Genomic DNA, 18,742 nt, shown 5'->3' on the forward strand with positions numbered 1-18,742 from the left:
ATTTAGCAGACCAGGGTGAGATACTTTTAAGGAAGGCATTAAAAGTCTGCTGTCACAGCAGTTTTGCAGGTTAATATTTATCTAGTCCAGAAGAGCTGGTCATCACAGAGCCAAGCTGCTACTCCAGTTTCTCCCATTTTGTCCATCAGACCTTGCACGTTGGTGAAAGCATGTGGCACCAGCAGCCACACCAAACCTCCTGGAGAATGCCTGGGTGTGAAGGTGCCTGCTGAGCCTGAGCTTAAATTCAGATTAAGTCTTCTGCCTTCTTGATAACTTTCAAGCTGCTTGAGTGCCCCATCAACCTGGGGTAAATCAGCCTCAGGACCCCCGGTGCAACTTCCTACCCACCATTACCTCCACAGCCTGATGCCAGCAACCCAGGACAAGGTCATAGTCATGGGGAGCCAGAAGAAAATTCACTAATGTTTTTTTTTTCCAGTCTTCTTATATTTGGGCATCTCTCAGAAAACAAGCTGTGGCTTTCCCTGGGGAGCAAACCAAGCCTCAAGGGCAACACAGGAGCAAGCTCACATGCATGATCTGGACACAGGCTGCAGCAGCCCAGCAGCACCTCAACCTGTTCCTTCAACCTGCTTTTAAACAGTGCCAGTGACAGAAACTTCACCACCTTCCCAGGCAATCTGCCCCTGCACCTCTCTGCTTGTGCTGTTAGAAAGGTTTTTTTCCTACTGTTAACCTGATCCTTCAGGCTGTAATTTAAGCCTGTTATCTCCCTGTGAACACACAGAATAAATTACGCCTCTCCTCTTTGCTGCAGCATCTTATGTATTTAAAAACTGCTCTCTTGTCTTCTCTTCAGGCTAATGCCAGAGCTTCTGTTGTTATCCCTATCCATGCTTCACACATCCAGGAGTGTTGGTACTCCAGTGTCTCTTGCTAGGACCTGCACCCTAGGACATGGCCAGGACCTCACCATTGTCTCCCAGTACTGCAGCTGTGCAAGAGTTGCTCCATGGGGATGGGAGCCCCATTCCCATCAAGGTTCATCTCTGCTGAGTAGGGCAAGGATATTTGACAGAGGGTGAACCTTCCATACCAACTACAAAATTGCTGCAGCACATTTTTCAGAGATTTGTTGGCCATACTGCAAATGAAGTGGGCTTCAGGAAATAGGTGTGTTCAGACAGCTTCTGAATGCGCATTTAAAGAAGTTCTTCAGCATGGGACACAGAGAGCTTTGTTGAACACCTGAGATCAGCCCCGAGCTCACCTTCAGGAATGGTTGCAGAAGAAAACTCTAGGTAGGAGAAATCACTGCCCAGTGTTGCTGTTATTCAGACAGCTTCTCCTGAGTACTATTGCTGCTGTTAAACACACAAAAATCTTCAAGACTTGTTGGAGAAATTGCAACTCATTCATTCTCTGCATACTTTAAACTGATGTATTTAATTCCCTAGCACTGCAGCTGAGGATTCAGCCATAGTAATAAAACAGCAAAGGGCTCTGAGCTGCCATTTGGCAGAAGAAAACATCCATGGAAGGCAGCTGAGCCACTATGCCCTTTCCCTTGCTTTAAAAAGCTGCACTGCTACAGCCTGGGCATGAGGGCAGCTCTGGGGAAGAGACTGCAACCCTTGAATTTCATCCCTAGTTCCATCTATGAGACACATTCAGCATTTGGGATGCTGAAGTCTGAATGTGCAATGAATTGACCCTTGGTCCCTGCATCAGACACAGCCCTTGCACCCAGGTGGGCTCAGGGGAAGGGGGGGTGGGCACATGGTGGCTTCTTGCCTGCCAGCTCCCTTCTGCAGACATCATGTCACAAGGAGTAAGGACCAACCTCTGCTGTTGCTGCTTTTGTCTCCATTCAGTTTGACAGCAGTGGACAAAAAAAAAAAAAAAAAAAAGTCATTTTTGTCTTACTTCCAAACAGCAGTAGGTGCTGAAACAGTAAAAAGCAAACCCCCAGCTGCTGCTTCGCACATGAAAACTGTTGCATACATATTTACTGTGCTGATTAAACATATCTGCTACACTACAGGGAATTAAAGCACACGATTTGCAATTTTGTTACCAAATTACAATCCATAAATAATTGAGAAAATAAGGGCATTTACATATAGCATAGTGAGAGAGTGCAGTTGCTGTATGGCTGCCATTTGCTACCAAAAACCAGAGTACCACACTGTAATAATGCTTGTTTCACAGCAGCATCCTAAAATGAGAGCACAGAAAATCCACTTCTTCTGTCAGGATATATTTTTATTAAGGGTCAGTATAAACTCCAAAAGATACTTTGAATCATTTTTGTCACTATCTACCCAAAACAGAAACAGCGTTTTAATTGAAGGTAGCTGAATTTATACACAGTCAGATTCCAGGCACAATGCAAATATCTGCAATTTAATTTATAAGGCCTTCAGGTAATTTAAACACATGAGATTAGCTATAAACATGCACTGATGTTCTGAGTGGAGAAATGCAGCTCTGGGATAGATCCCAGAAAATACTACAGATAGTATTTTGGCTCTTTCTTTCATGACAACAGTTAATTGTAAATGCAGATGTATGAAAAATATTTTGCTTCTAAAGATTCTCTATATTTAAGCTTCCAGCTAAAAAGTGAACTTTTCAGTAAAAACTACAGTAGTGTTCATTTCAAATTTGATACTGATTTTCCCAATTAGTATTATCATGCCTGTTCATAAATGCACACACTTCATAACAAAATAGATAAATAGAGTATCCAAGTGGTTACTTGAGAGTGAGCTGTATTAGGCAAGTAAAATGTTAAAAAAAATTCCTGGACAATGGAGGTAGGAATGACAGGTTCCAGATTATGCTAAGTTTTCCAGTCCACCTCTATCATCACAGATTTGGTTCTACTTATCTGACAAAATAAATTTCAGTCAGTTTTTCACTCCTTAAACTTGGTTCCAATGGCATTACTTAGTGTGTAGTAATAACCTAAATAATGTATGTTTCAATCCAGCACTTCAGCTGTCTTCAGATGCAGTGAAAACGACATGGTTTTAAGACAGCAATATATCCATTAATGCAAGCATAATTTGGAGTATGATTTCTCATGCAAAAATAAGAATCTGCAGCTCCTATAAAAATCAACAGGACTCTTGCTTTACAAGACATTTCGGACTATGAGAAGAACACACACAATCACACTGTTCTTTCATTTTGAAAGGGACAGTCTTCTACAACAATGCAGAATGAGACACACACTCTGTTCCAATCAGTAAGTCTGTTACCCTGAATTGGTTAGCTGTCCCATTCTCCACTGTTCTGATCATCATTCTCTTCTTCAGAATCAGCAGACACTTTCTTAATTCTCTGCATGGCTGCCTTAATGCTTCTCTCTAGCTCATGAGAGGATCCTTTACTGACATCTTTCTCAGTATCTTGATTCACTTTTCTTAGTTTAACTCCTTGCCTTATGGCAGAGAGGATGTTGTCTCTAACAGAGGCATATGGATTTGGCTCTTCCACTTTGCGAAGATGAACTTCACTGCGTTTTAAAGAAGCCAAAACCTCATCCATGGAACCTGCAAAAGAGAAATCTACCATTACCAAGAACAAGACAATCACACTAAGAGATACAAAACACTACCCAAGTGTTCAGGGTTCTTCCTTTCATCTTAGATAGAGACAAGAAAAAGAATGGTCTGTTCTGGCACTGATTCTTTCAAGCTTCAGCAACGTCGGGCTCTGGAACTGCTCTTAAAAGCAGTTAGAGCTTTTATATCTTGAACTGAGACACCAATGTCTCTTCAATACTATACATGTTGTGCTCTAAGGAAGAAATTACACACAAAGGAGGATGCTTCTTTTTCATTACAACTTTATGGGCTTTCAAAAAAAATTCACTGAACCAAAAAAATTCTTGTATACTGTATTAGAAACAATCTACCATTCCTCCCAGCTTGCTCAGATGACTGCTGAGACCACCAATTGCATTTTTGCTCAGCCAAGAGAAAAATGAAAAGGTTTGAGTATAAGTTGAGTTTCAGCTGCACCACTGAAGTCAGTGGGAGCCACATCAGGCACTAAGCAGATATACGGGCAGCTCTTTTCTGTATGGACTTAAAAAATAATTCCCATTTTACAACACAATTTAAATCTCAGGTGTGTGTCTCTGAATGTCAGACCATTAAGGACACCATACTGAGAGAGCTTCCACCAGCTCTCTTGATACACACTGTAATTTGCATTTTATGTCTTCTGCTGGATTCTTTGTTGCTAGCTACAGCCTGTCAGACAGGGAGGCAGTTTCCCTGGACAGCAGTCGACTCCTACAGCCATAGGTTCAGACCATCTGTGCCTCACAGCTAGAAGTATTTTTGCCATGCACAGTGGCCAGAAGGCTGTGTGATTAACATCAAGCATTTGGAATGAAAAATTCTGCTAAATCCTGTGGTATCTTCAGAGACTGAGGTGCCACAAAAGGATCGAGCAAAGATCCACTAAGTTGTCTTACAAATCCTTCAAGTAAGAAAGCCTTAAGTCTATTAATCAAATGGGCTGCCTGGTAAAAGGCCACTCAGGCTAACAAATTATAAAAGAAGTCCCCCTTGGAAAGCATGTGAACACATGACAGACAGTATTTTCAAACCAGAATATGAATCTGTCCTGGCTTTTCACATGTAAAGACACGAGAAGTCCATGTGTCACTAAACACCACCAGTTTTTGAAGCTGTTTCAGTAAGTTCCTGTGGCAGTGCTTTATCAGTTACTATTACAGCAATTAACATGCTGGGTTTCTTCAAGAAATAGGTGTGAACAACCAATCTCTCCAATAAAAAAAAAAAAAAAAAGGATTTTTCTTATCCAAAGCTGATGAAAGGACATCAGTGTTAGGCTGTGAATGGATAGAAAGTATCAGTTAGTAGCAAGGCTGTTCCATTAGTAACCAGATTACAACAGTGTACAACTCCTGTCGCTTCTTAAGGGCATCCATGCTGGAGTCATCCCATGGACTTTCCAGACTGAAGCCTGTGCACTGATCCACTGGAGACACAGCAGTTGCTCATCCCAACTCAACTGCACCTCAGCTCTTCAGCTGTTTGTGCTTCCCCACACCTTGGAAGAATTGAAAATGCTGAACTCTCCTTGGTTCTGCCTGTGGTTTGCCTCTTAACTGAAAGGATACAAAGGCTGCTTAGTAGAAGTATTGTGAATAGTCTGAAAATGAAAAGGAATGTACCACTTTTAAGGACATGCTTCACTCTAGCACAAGCTCCACTGAGAAAAAGTACAATAAGAAATTGCTGGCTTCCAGCTTAGATCAATCTCCCTGACACAGTCAAATACCTGCTTGCTTTAGAGATAAAAATAAGCTTGTGAGCAGGACGTAACCATTGCAGCCTTTGGGAGGCTGCTGAGCTCTATTCCAATTCAAACTACTATTTCAATTGCTAAGTTCAGCCTTCAATTACAACTGCAAGAGCTGTCCAAGAAAGCAAAGGTGTAACAGAGCAGAATTTTCCCTAGGAATATTAGTATGGCAAAGCTATCCATCTGTCTTTCGAATTCTGGTTGAATTCTGCATGAATTCTCTTAAGACACCTTTACTTAGAAATCAAGCAAATTTTAAGTGGACACAGGCTGTGCATACCTTAGAAATGCAAGAAGCCCAGCTGCTAGCTCTGTGCAGTACATAAATCATAAACACTACAGTGTAGCCTTAGTACAACCACAAATTTACTCTCAGTGGTATTCTGACTGGAGAGGTGATTAATCCTCAATCAAAATACCACATTTGGTTCAGGAGCTGCAAAACTGTGGCAAGGACAAACCTGGTAATAAAAGCTGCTTATGACTAAACAACATGAAGAAAGCCCCTATCCTTGGAATGTCTTCTGACACATTCCTATTACAGCAGTGGGATTTTCAGTGTAATGAAAAACATAGGTCTTGAATTAAGATGTCCACAGAACTTCTAGTGCTGTGATTAAGCATGTTTTAAACTAACTTGTAAAGCTGTACCTAAAAAATGAGGGATTCCAGCAAAGATTCAAGTTCAAATGTGCTAAAACATTGATCTGTCCAATTTGACAGCACTTCCCCCAAAACAGTCACACACTCTGAGCATCATGACCCTCAAACAGGATACCCATATCATTGCTACTCATTTAATATCTGGAGTTATGGTTAGTGTTGTCGTATGAGATTTCTTACACTAAGCTTCCGACGAGCTTCATTCTCTTGGGAAAGACTGCACACTATTCTCATCCAGAACCAGAGGGAAAGAGAAGAGAAAAATACAGGAAACAAAGAAAACACCAGTCTTACCTACACAATGATTTATAGACCTCCTGGATGAATCATCTTCTTTGTGCAGTGCAGGGCTTTCTGTGGGGCTATCAGAGCTAAGGACAAGTACCTTATTCTCTGTTGCTGATGGTGTCTTTAACTGGGGAGGTAAAGGGGGAGGCGGAGGGGGTGGAGGAGGAGGAGGAGGAGGGGGGGGTGGAGGAGGGGGTGGTGGTAGCAATGAGGGTGGAGGGACCACCAGTTCCTCGCTGTGCTTCTGTTGCTCTGTGTCACCATCAGTAACAAAAATCTGGACAGGGATATCTGCTGGGGTGTGTTGATGTGAAGCTTTTGATTCTTTGGCTTCCACTAGCAGTATGCTCCTCGGCTGCTCTGGAGCTGCCCTTGCTTTTGACAAAGGTGGAGAGGACAGTGCTGCAGTCTGCTTTGTGACGTTTCGTGGCAGTGTGGGGCTAAGAGGCTGGGAATGAGATGTTTTCAGAACAACATGAGCTGGATACTTCTGAAAAACAAATTGTAAGGCAGAAGGTCACAACTCCATTGGGCTGACCAAAACATCAACCCCAAAGAGACAAAGAGCTTCAGAGTACAGACCTGTCCCACTCACTCATTCAAGCAGAAAAATCATTTAAATGAATATTGAAGGTACTTCTTTCAAAGTCATTTTCTCTCTTGTACTCTTTGCAACTGATTCTGCACACAGAAGCTACATCCTTAGGGGATTTAATCCTCTTGACTCATTACACACAATCCTATCTATCTATCTATCTATCTATTTGGCTATCCAAATGGTTGTCTGATTCAGCCCATGCTCACACAAAAGCTATAGATCATTTCTGATGTAGTGTTTGACACCACCAGGACTATTGTAGTTCATAGTACTTGCCTCCCTGAATGTTTTCAGCCTCTCCAGTGTTTTCTGACGTTCCTGGCTTATCCAAGCTTTTTTCTTTTTCTCCTCCTCTTTTTGCTTATCTCTCTTCTGCATGAAAACACAAGTTAGTGTCTTAGAGTGTGAAAACAAGCAGCTGCCAGGTTCTCTAAGGCTGCTACTATTCAGTACTCACTATCTGTATGCTGTGATGCTGCTGGAAGCGTTTTTTGCTCTCTTCTGCCTGTTGCAGTCTCTGGTGATGGCTTGCTTCACACTGATCCTGGTAGAACAGCAAAATTCAGGAAACCTTGGGTTAGTTCACATTTACTGTGCACCATCCATGCCATTAACTCTTGTGCACAAGTCACAAAACAGCTGAGCATTTGGCAGTGCCAAGAAGGATGGCTAAGCTCAACTACTAGTAGATGTAAGACCCTAAAGGTAAAGACTGTGGGATTCCTACATGCCTAAAGCAAATGGGATCTTTTGTTCTTCTAATTAGTGATAGGACTATTCATGCTGCCAAAGAAATATACCCAGATCTGAACCAATCACTGTCTTACACTTAGGTTAAAAATAAGAGAAGAAGGAAAGGAAATTTAAAAAAAAAAAAAGGTGCAGAAACAAGCTCAGAAGGAATTTCACCCAGGTACTAGCTGGAAGAAAGCAGTGCAAAGCCATGAGGCAGAAAGCATGAGGGAAGCTAGCGAGACATTGCAAAAATAAAAAGCAGTTTTCCTCCTGTCCCTTATTTGTCACAGCTCAAAGTGCAAAAGCCAGGGAAGAGAAGGTATGGGAAGCACAATGAATGCCTAACAGGGGTACCTTTGGTTAGTAACAAAGTGCAGCAGAGAAGCTGCAGGCTTTAATATTTTCTCTGGGAGTCTCCATTTGACACTGTACAGAGGAGAATTCTTCACATGGCTGGGTAAGCACTTGCAAATCAGCTGGCATTTGGCTTTAGTGTTAGATAAACAATAGACAACAACGAAGTGAATGAAGACAGAAGCACAGGAAGTGTCTGCTGAGAGAGCAGTTGCAAGCAACAGACAATGATGGCTCACAAAACATTCCCAATGCTATTCCCACTTTGTCCAGGCTAGTGAGGAGTAAAAGGCCAGACATACAAGTTTAAAACTCCTCTCTGCCCCAGCAGGACTGCACAGGTCTAAGGTAAACCTGTGGGAAAGTTAATAAGTGTCAACTGTGATCTCACTTATATCTTCCTAGTATTATGCTCTGAATGGAAAACAAAGGAAAAAACTGCCCTTTGAACAGAACTGAGAGGCTGGAGAGAGAATTGCAGCAGTTAAATTGTCCCTATACTTCTTTCCTATGTTGCAGGCCAGGTTTCCTTCTGTACTGCACCTGCTTTGTAAAAGGCTGTCAGGGCAAAGCTCCAGCTGACCACAGCAGGGCTCTGGTAAGGTTTAATTTATAGGTGACCCAGCAGGTGTCCCCCTGTCTAAGGTTGTACTCTCTTAATAAAACAGAGAGGCACTTGCACCACACAGTGGAGTGTAAAGCTGGCTTAAAATCACATCACCCCTCTTTCTGTTTGGAAGCGTTGTCACTGAGTCAACTATCCTCTTGTAGACTCCACCCAAAGCTTCCCTAGTTGTTTCCTGTCCATCCCTCGTGAGTCAAGACATCAGCTAAAGAAAATGCACATCTCCAGGACTGCATTTACTTTTTTGTTCCTGAGGTAGGCTCTCCTCGCACAGACAGTCCCACGCTTTGTCTCCAACTGCTTAGTCTTCTGCCTCAGCATCGTCATTTCTGACAAGTTAGAGTAATGTTGTCCCATGGTCTGTTCAATGACCTTGAGCTCCTCAGGATTTTCACATGTATCATAGTAAACAACTTCATCCTGTTTCTCTAAAAAGGCATTTGGCATTTTTTAAAAAACCCAAAAATTGCCACAGTTATTTAAACATTTAAAGAATTAATGACATTTTAAAAGCCACTGAAGGCAGTAAGTTAGTTATTAGAAAGCATAATGCTCCAGAGCTGAGCTTGGTCCTTCAAAGTCATTTACACAAATACGTCATGTTACAGGGGTGCTTTGCAGGATCAAACTTATCCTGTTAGCATTGGTTGTTATTTAGCTTCCTCTTTCACATGTCTCTCTGTGCTTTAATTCCTACCTTCACCAACTGGATTTTTCCTGGAAAACTGAAGATTCTTCTGATCAACACTGGGCGACTTATTTTACTGTTCACCAGGTTTTAATTATGCAACAAGCAGGAAAAACGTTTACTTCACAGTGTACAGTCATAAAGAATTCATAAGCACACAAAAGCATGAACAAGGCTGGTGCCTAATTTGGTCATAGATATGTTGAGGAGTGACAATCTGGAATATGGCATCACTCAAGTATCATCTAGTTATAATCACCCCTTTTTGTCATTACAGGATGTGTTGTGCAATTTCCACATGTTAAATTACAAGAGATCTATGATGAATTTCAGGACCCATTTCAGCAGGTCATAATGCCCACAGTTCCTATGCATTGATCCTGTAACTACAAGAGCCATTAAGTATTTTTAGTGTAAGATATTCCATATGCTAAACCAGTGCATGCACATATCACAGCTGCTTTCAAGATGAGCTACCAGTGTAGCTTTATTTTTAAAACTTGTGTTACCAAATTAGTCTCTAGTTAGTCAGAAGCCAAAACATCAGCTGGTGCCACAGCATCTGTTTTTCAGTGATGCTTTCTACTATCCAGGCCTGAGCAGTGATAACTATTTTTTGAGGTGAACAGAGAAGGCTATATCACTCCTGTGTTTTCAGTAGGTGTTAAAATATTTGTTTATTCTTACCTTTAATCTGTCTCCTTAAAGTGTCCAACTGTACAATAAGCAGCATTTCTTCATGTTTCAATACTTCAAGCTGTACATTATATAATTCCAGCTGCGTTTCGTAATATTGTATTTCCAGCTCCTCCACTACACTTAGGTTTTCTTCTTGTTCACTGAGGTTCTCCATCTGTATAGCCCCAGATAGAAAAGAAAAGCATTAGTACCAAAATATGCATGCACAACACATGCATGGATTCCCAAATACCTGTACAGGGCCTGGTCTAAAGCCAGCTGCTTAGGTGTTTGGTATGGAAAAAACAGAAAATTAGAAATGGTTTGGAGCAGAAACTCGGAGGAGAAGAAAGCCTTAGAAACCTAAAATGCATTTTTAACAGAAATGTACCAGAAATTACTTCATTATAATGTGCACAAACAATACTGCTCCTGAAAACAGTTATATACAATGCAGTACATTACTGTTGGAAAATAAATATCAGGTACTCCTAACAGCAGTCAGATAGCATCAAGTTAAGAAGGTAAGAAGATAAAAATTAAGTATCTTTATTTTGTATCTGAAAATAGTATTTGGTCTTTATTTCCCTAAAACTAACACTTTTAAAGGTTAGTGCCACAAATGCTAGTATGACACTTGAACTGTAAAAGCACGTCTTAACTTTTGCTATGTGTCTTTATATGTGCAGTACAAATTTAAAAAAACTGGAGACATGCATTTTTCCATAACTTAAAACCCAAGCTGTCTCACAGACAAAGGCTTTGAAAGTCCCGTTACCCCATCAGTAGGTTTTGATCAGCCCCTCATAAAACAATGACAGAAAAAGGAGATGTTGGAAGGTCTTACGTTTTTCTGAATGCCAGCTCTCTTCTGTTTCAGGCACAACTCTCTTGCCCTCAGATGCTGAAGGGTTTCTTTAGCTAACATACATTTCAGGTTTTCTAGTCGTGGCAAAGCTGACGCCCAGGTGGTTTTACCAAATCTCTCTTGATCTTGCTCCATCTGCTTGTGCATTGCTGCAAATTACAACATTGCAATAAGAGATGATAAATGCAGTGTATTAACAGCTCTTGTCACTTTCTACTATACCTGCAGTACTAAACATGCTGATGCCAATAAGCAATTTCTGAAGGTTCTTTAGAAATTGCAAGACTAAAAGGTCAATGTTATTATTTTATCATTGTATTATGGAAACATGCCCTAAAAGTTACACAGCAATCTACTGAGTTAACCTGCTGGGATCCTCGGGGCTTGATTATCAAAAGTTACAAATGTGCATGGGTTTTGTTCAGAGGTTTTCAGCCATAAGTCTCAGGCCCTGATAATGCTTGTGTGCATGCGAAGTCTTTAATTAAAAGAAACAAGTCTTGAAATAAAATTGGTTAGAAGATACAAATCTTGAGTGAATAAAATTCCTTTATTAAGCTGGACACTCATCCTAAACCTCATGGTCTAAAGAGGGACCAACAAAAGTAATAAAAAGAGCTCCCAGTCCCCTAAGTCATGTAATTATATGACCTTTTGAGCAAATAATTCTGATTACCTTCCAGAGCCTTTGCAGTTTCCTTGAAGTAGTTCACAGTGATATCCTGAATGGAGCACACAGCATTCTCAGCTCGCTTAGTCCATTCCTCAGCATCTTTCTGCAAAGCTGTTACTCTTCTAGGCCCCAAATGATCATACTGCAAGGATTTCTGCAACAAGACAAAACTCCCAGTTAAGAACTAGAACTGGTTACCACAGTGGCACAGCCTGCATAATGCTGTACTTACAAACATTACCCCCTCCTCACCTGTCACAAAGTGAATCACTGCTCATGTCTATGCATTGCCCTGTTCCTCCTTCTCTGGGCTAACTCAGAACTTTTGTTTCCCAATTACGATTTCATATTTAACTTCTAAAACATTTAAAGAAATAAATTAACCCAAACTATTGACTTAAAAGTCATGTCTAACACAACTGTTTTTAGACGTTACTAAATTTAACTCAAAACCACTCTTCTACGTGCAATGTTCTCTTCTATTTTTCCCCGTGTTGACAGCACATTTCACTGTCAGGTTCTCCTGTTTGGCAAGTCTTTCACACAGAAACATAGAGAAGAAATCTAAGAGAATATTTTTCAGTTCACAAAGTGCACGTGGCTACAAGAGTAGTATTGAATTTTTTAAAAAGTAGATTTAAAATGAGATCAAATATCCTTTTGAGTTGTTGGGGTTTTTTTAATACAGAGGCAAACTTTTTTTCATCCAGTCCAGATTTCACTTTAATTTTCAATACAGCATACAGGATTGTATGGATTTCAGTGCATCACTGAAGGTTTGTACCTTCAGTATCCAAGAACCTGTTCTGCTCTTTTCAAGAACAGCTCGCTTTAATTTTAACAGACCCTTTAAGGAAAAAATCATAATAGTGGATGACTATCTTTTCCAGTGGCATCATAATTTTCAGTATGTGTTCACACTTTAAGATGCACATAAAATTAAATTAACAAAGTGACAAATGGCATGTTTCAGTCTATACTTGCAGCAGGCTCTGGTATCAAGAGAAAAGCACTTTGTGTGTGTGGTAAAGTCTCCTCTGCCTTCTGTTCTGCCACCAAAACTGAGCTGACCTGGTGTATCAGGTGATCCAAGGGATAACATTCTCAGTGTCACAAACTAGTAACATTGAAGATGGCACAGATCTCTGTATATTCATCTGACCAGAGAGTAAACCACAGAGAGGTGAAGCTTTTGCCTTTTAATTCCTCAGAACAGAGGGAAACAGGACACTGATAGGAAGACAGTTTTATTCAAGCCAATATTTAAGCCACCTCTAAGTGTGGTTCTGCACAAACTCTCAATGTCTCAGTTACATTTGGTGGCTTGGCATGGGAAAAAAAAAGTAGGTCAAGACAAAAGTAGGGAATGTTAACTGATTTGAGCCTAAACTGCTCCAAGATCCTGCTGTGTAGCGTGGCCTTTCTCTTCATGCAGGAAGACCTACCAGGATTTCCAGTTTGTACAGCGTCGCGAGCTCTCGCATATCCCTAAAGGGCTGCAGTAAATACTGGTAGAATTGTGTTGCCATGGTGACCAAATCCTGATAAGCTTCATCTTCTTCTTCATAAACCTTCATCAAAGCCACCATTGTGTCAGCATTTTTATGCTGCTGAAGAACCTATCGGGATAAAAGGTGAATCAGATTTGGCTGCTTTGCCTTCATGTGAGCTGAGGAGCTCTGGTGGCGAGGATCTGCCCCTTGTCACCCGTGAGCAGGAAAAGCTTCCCACCACCCAGGAGGTGCACACCAGACATTCAGCAGCCACCCCTACCTGGAAATATCATTAACACCACACTGTTCAGGGCACTAATTGTTGCATATTGCTCTGGGAGCCTGCAAGGTAAATCGTGCCTAGGGCCTTTCACCACAGGAGTTTTAATAGCTGTGTGCAGATGACTTGGTCGCTGCTTTTTATAAACACAAATGGGAAACTTGGGAAGTCTGTGTCCTGGAAGGACAGCTAAGGACTTCTTAAGCTCTTGTGCTCCTTCCACAATTGGTAAATGCCTGCTAATACGAAACTAGTTTCTGGATCCAGAATTTCTGACTACAGGCACAGAAAAATCACGACTGCCACTTACCAAAAAGAACTCAGATTTCTACTTCTGATACACCCTGCAGTTGAATTCCTTAATCATTTATATAATCGTTACATATCACACCATGAAACTTCCAATTCTTCAATAGCACAATCATCTTTCTGATATACTAGTCCTTTATTTAAGGTCTTTATTTGCTTCTATGACACACTTCACCTCAATTGCTTGTTTACTGGCACCAATCAAAGCTTCAAAGATTTTATTTCCACCAGCAGCTCACAGAGACCATGGTGGGCCCTATGTGCCAGGACAGAGTGAAACAGCTGAGAGAACACAGCAAAGTTCTGAGAAACAGAGACCTTCCTGGAAGGACATTGTTTGCTCTACAGCTCTGTGAGGAGCGAAAGGGAATAGAGTCTTTGATGCTTAAACAATGAGGAAAATCTTTAGAAACACAAGCTTGATTGTGTTGCAGCTGAAAAGCACTGAAATTAAACCATCACCTTTGCTCTTGCCAGCTGAGTTTGGGTAAGAGCAGCAGCAGAGAAGTTCCAAGCTGTGGAGGCATTTCCCCAGGGAACATTTGGGGAAGTCAGCTCAAGGGCATTTCCCCACTCATCCTCCCTCCAGGCCTAACAGGGGCAGGACAGGGGAAGGAAAAAATCCAAACTGCAACATTTCTGATAATCCCAGAAGAGCTGCAGCCCCCCAGGCTTCCCCAGGAGCTCAGACACAGCCTGAGGGGCCACCTGCAGCAATTCAAGTCTGCTTTCTCCCCCTCCCCTCTGGTGAAGCTAAATAGAAACACAACAATCCACTTTAGTGAGGGGGACTGCTGCTCCTACAGGATGTTTATAGTGAGTACAGGGGAAGCAATAATGGAATTCTAGTAATCTCATAAGAAAATTTTTCATTACAAGTTTGGGGGTTTGGTATTTGGGGAGGAAAGGGGGAAGAGTAGCAACATTTTGTCACTTTTAAAGTAAAATCCTTGTTCTTACACAACATAATATTCTATTCATATAATTCTGGTTTGCCATTAGCCCAACTGACTCCACCTGGTTGTTGTAACAGTATTGCTCGTTTTTTTTTTTTCCTTTGTCTTTGAAAACACACACACACACACACAAAATTATTTATATCATACTACGCTCATTCATCTTGTACTGGGATATTCTCATTCTTCAAATTAATTTTCTGGCCCAGAGCATAAAGTATTTGACAAGGACATCAATGTAAAAAGGGAAGAAGGATGCTGATACTTAAAGCTAGTTTAGTGCCAGAAAGGGCAGGTTTTATTTCTTGAGTATTGCATAAATCAGTCTAGACTACAAAATAATGAATTTGTCCCCATCATGCCTGCAAATACAACACTCTTGTCCAATGCTCAGTCATATCTAAAATACTGTTGGAAATAGCAAAATAACTGGCACCGAGTTACACTTAACCATCAAACTGCAAACTGCCCTGTGACTGTACATGCTTGTGCTGCCTGCACCCATGTTACCAGATCCCATCCTTTAAAGACAGGCTTACTACAAGGGGAAAAAAATCCAGGCACACATCCACAGCAAGAAGACACAGCACTAAAGGGAGACAGGGCTAACATCATCACTGATTCCTAGAATCATTAGGCCAGAATCTGGTATTTTAAAACCAATAACAACTTATCTGAATGCAAAACACTTATTTGGCATAGGTCCGTAGCTAAGTTTAGTTTTAATATAAAAACTAGAGTGAGAAAGCCACAGGCAGCCTGAGACCTTGAGAGTGGAGGTTAGAAAATTAAGAGCGTGGTTGTACTCTCCCTTTCAACTATCATTCCACCCATTGCACAACAGTGCTGGATATTTTTAGCAATGTGTTTTTGTTGGAGCATTTGCTGCTTAAAGTAGGCACCCCGATGTTTTATACTGGCTGCCCACCCAGAGCTGGCTTATTCCCTGCTTAATAAAGTGGTGCCTACAAAGACTAAAGACACTCAGTACTTGTACAGTTGACTCGGTCGTTTCAACACAATCAAAACAAGTGTTTGTGTAAGCACTAATCGGAACACTGGACAACACTATGAACAAGATGTCATCAGTGACTCGGTCGCCCCTTGCTCTCATCACACAAACTTGAGTCTGACCCAAGCTCCTACTGCAGAGGCTGCCAGCCCCGTACCTGCAGCCCCCAGGTGAGCAGGAGGTGAGGGGCACCCGCCAGCTGACCCTGCGGGACGGGCAGTGAAGGCAGCCCCACACTGAGGGGAACCTTTTGTTTGCCTACAGGGAGAGCAGGGGAAGGTCCTGCTGCACCCCCACCCCGCACCCCCCAGGGTCAGCCCGCACCAGGCCAAGCCCCCGCGCAGGGCAGGCCCCGGCCGCTGGTCCCTCAGGCCCCGCCGGCGCTGCCCCTCGCCCTCCCGCCCGGCCCCGGGGCCCGTACCCGCCGCAGGGCCTCCTTAGCCCGGGCCAGGTGGCCGCGCAGGGCCTTCCTGCGGAGTTCGTGGAGACTCTCGAAGTATTCTTCGTCGCGGGGGTTGTCAGAGGCGAAGAGCGTGTCCAGCACCACACGGCCGCCGCAGAGCTCCAGGGCCCAGCCCAGGTAGCGCTCCAGCTCCCGGCACAGCTCCTGCAACTCGGCCTCGCCCGGCGCCGCGCCGCCGGGGAACAGCACGGCCCAGAGCCCGCCGGTGGCAGCTCCGGGCAGCGCAGGCGGCAGCTCGGGGAAAGCGGGCTCCAGGCGCGGGCAGACGGCCGCCAGCTGCCGGTGGATGCCGCGCAGGGCCGGCGCTGAGAAGAGGCCCGCCCAGCTCTGCGGGGCCTGAGCCGCCGCCTCCGCCCGGCCGTGGCAGGTCACGGCGAACGCGCCCTCCACGGCGTTCCAGCCCACCAGGAAGCGGAGCCGCGGCGGCGGCTGAGGCTCGGCGAAGGCGGTGTCGCGCACGGCCACCCACCCGTCCAGGCTGTCGGGCTGCGGCTCCATGATGGCGGCACCGGCCGCGCAGCCCCGGAGCGAAACAGAAACCCCGCGGCCTTAAAGGAGCCGCGCGCTCCCGACGAGGGGGCGGGGCCTCGGTCGCGCGTCACCGGAAGCTCGCGTTCCCATTGGCCGGATCCGTCTGGGGGCGGGGCCAGGCAGGAAGGGCGGGCGTCCCTGACTCCTTCTCGCCCTCCCACAGAGGGACGGAAATTAAAGAGATAGGAGAGGGATGAAGGCCCCGCGTGTGATGAGAACAAGTTATTTTTTTGTGCAATAAGCAGTGATTTCTGTGACAAGCGGTGGGCAGGTTGCACAAGATGCAGAGCCCCAGGGAAAGGGGCACGGGCGTTACCTCAGGCCGCCATTTCCCTGTGTGCCCGGGGTAGAGCCCTCAGGTGCTCTCTGAGGGAGAGCTGCCGGGTGCGAGCCGTTCGCCTCCCAGGCCGTGTTTCAGAAGTTGTTGCTAGACGAAAGCCCACGTTCTAGTGTCAGGATTCAAGGGCCAGGCATGGGGAGTGTTGCCAAGCCCCAGTGGCTGCTGTGCCATGCACCCGGAGGCCCTGGCCACAAACCACCCTGTACAGGGTTAAATGGTGCCTGTCCTTACATTAAGTTCGGTCCTGAGGTCCTCTTATTTATTATTCCAGTGCCTGGAGGGAGCCTACAAGAAAGCTGGGGAGGGAATTTTGATAAGGTCATGTAGCGATAGGACAAGGGGTAATGGCTTTAAATTGTAAGAGGATAAATTTACATTAGACATAAGGAAGAAAACCTTCGCTGTGAGGGTGGTGAGACAGTGGCACAGGTTGCCTGGGGAAGCTGTGGATGCTCCATTCCTGAAGTGTTCCAAAGCCAGGCAGGATGGAGCTTGGAGCAACTTGGTCTGTGGGCAGGTGTCCCTGCCCATGCAGGGGGGTTGGAACTGGATCGTCTTTAAAGTCCCTCCCAACCCAAAACATTCTATGATTAGACCAGCTAAATGGGGAGAGCAGAGTGGATAGCACAGGATTTTTTTTTATATAGCACATATCAATTACACAGGCCTTGTGTGCAAGGCTGAATTTAATTCACAGCAAATAGAAAGTTATATTCTAGTCTTTGGAAGCAAAGCTGACACTACTGAATTTTCAATATCTGAAAGCCCATGTGATAGTGTAGCTTAACAGTATATAGGCAAAACCAAGTTGTTCAAAAAATTAATAAAATCTCTCTGACAACGTAAATATTAACATTTCAGCAAAGGTTACATCATTTATGTGAGAAAATTTCTGCCCCAATCTCACAAATTATAGAGGCACTGTCAGTGGTAATGAATTCATCACTACATGGGCATTTTACTTGTAATTCCGTACCAAAACAATAAACAATTGCAATACTAGAAATGTGAGAAAATGACATCAAGTTTAATTGGAAAACAAGAAAAAGACAGAACTCTGTCAAAGTCCAAGAGATGCTTCCCTTTTGTGCTGTACCCTGAGCAAGAGGTGTGCGTAATGCAATGTCCTCAAATGTGCTTAAATCCCTCTTTTCCAGCAAGCTTAGCTCAGCAGAAGATGACGTCTGCTGGACAACTGAATGGTCTGTGGATCTGAGTGCACACATAGCACTCAAGTGCTACAGTAATCACAATAATCAAAAATTACCACAAGTGGTAATACAAAGCCTGGGTTTTATCAGGTTAACCACTGCTGCACACAGGCTGAAGGGATATATTCCTATTAACCCCCCCCCTCCAGCTGGGCCATTGGCCACTGTCTTCACTGTAATTAACTTTCCAGAAGACTACTGTACACATACAGGCTGGGGACATATGTATAATAAGGGTATACAGCATTATGATTTCTAATTTTTTTCAAATTATGATGTTTTAAGCTTCTTTTTTTTTTTCTAGAATCTGAGCTTGACTCCATAATTAGAGGAAGACTTTGCCATTAAAACTTTGCAAGAACAGAACAGATACTTCCATTTAAATATGCAGCAAAGCTGTAAGTGTGCATCCAGCCACCTGAATTCACTTGTGCAGAGTGCACAATTCTGTGTACCCCACACACACTGCTTTTGCCTAGCACCACAGCCCTGGAAATCACACCTGGAGTCAGTGACTGCAGTCAGCTGGGTTTATGGGTACCAGCTCAGAAAACTGAGATGGTGGTCTGGCTTTAGCAAGGAGTCTGCATAATTGTTCCAAGTATTTCAGATCTAGGAATCAACCTTCTGAGCATTTTCTTGGTGTATGACATTCATCCTGGTG

At 43.4% G+C, this 18,742-nt stretch overlaps 1 protein-coding gene across 1 annotated transcript; it reads right to left on the minus strand.

Annotated features, from left to right (window-relative positions):
• Window positions 1–2,208: 2,208 nt before the first annotated feature.
• On the minus strand, window positions 2,209–16,560 carry WHAMM (WASP homolog associated with actin, golgi membranes and microtubules). Its single transcript, XM_071754410.1, has 10 exons — window positions 15,955–16,560; window positions 12,929–13,102; window positions 11,487–11,637; window positions 10,790–10,959; window positions 9,952–10,117; window positions 8,817–9,004; window positions 7,320–7,406; window positions 7,139–7,234; window positions 6,271–6,754; window positions 2,209–3,524 (listed from the first exon to the last, which is right to left on the minus strand). The coding sequence occupies exons 1-10, from the start codon at window positions 16,492–16,494 to the stop codon at window positions 3,241–3,243; spliced, it is 2,340 nt and encodes a 779-aa protein (XP_071610511.1). The 5' UTR covers window positions 16,495–16,560; the 3' UTR covers window positions 2,209–3,240.
• Window positions 16,561–18,742: the final 2,182 nt, after the last annotated feature.

Source organism: Heliangelus exortis, chromosome 11, assembly GCF_036169615.1.
Source record: "Heliangelus exortis chromosome 11, bHelExo1.hap1, whole genome shotgun sequence".
Taxonomy (NCBI): Eukaryota; Metazoa; Chordata; class Aves; order Apodiformes; family Trochilidae; genus Heliangelus; species Heliangelus exortis.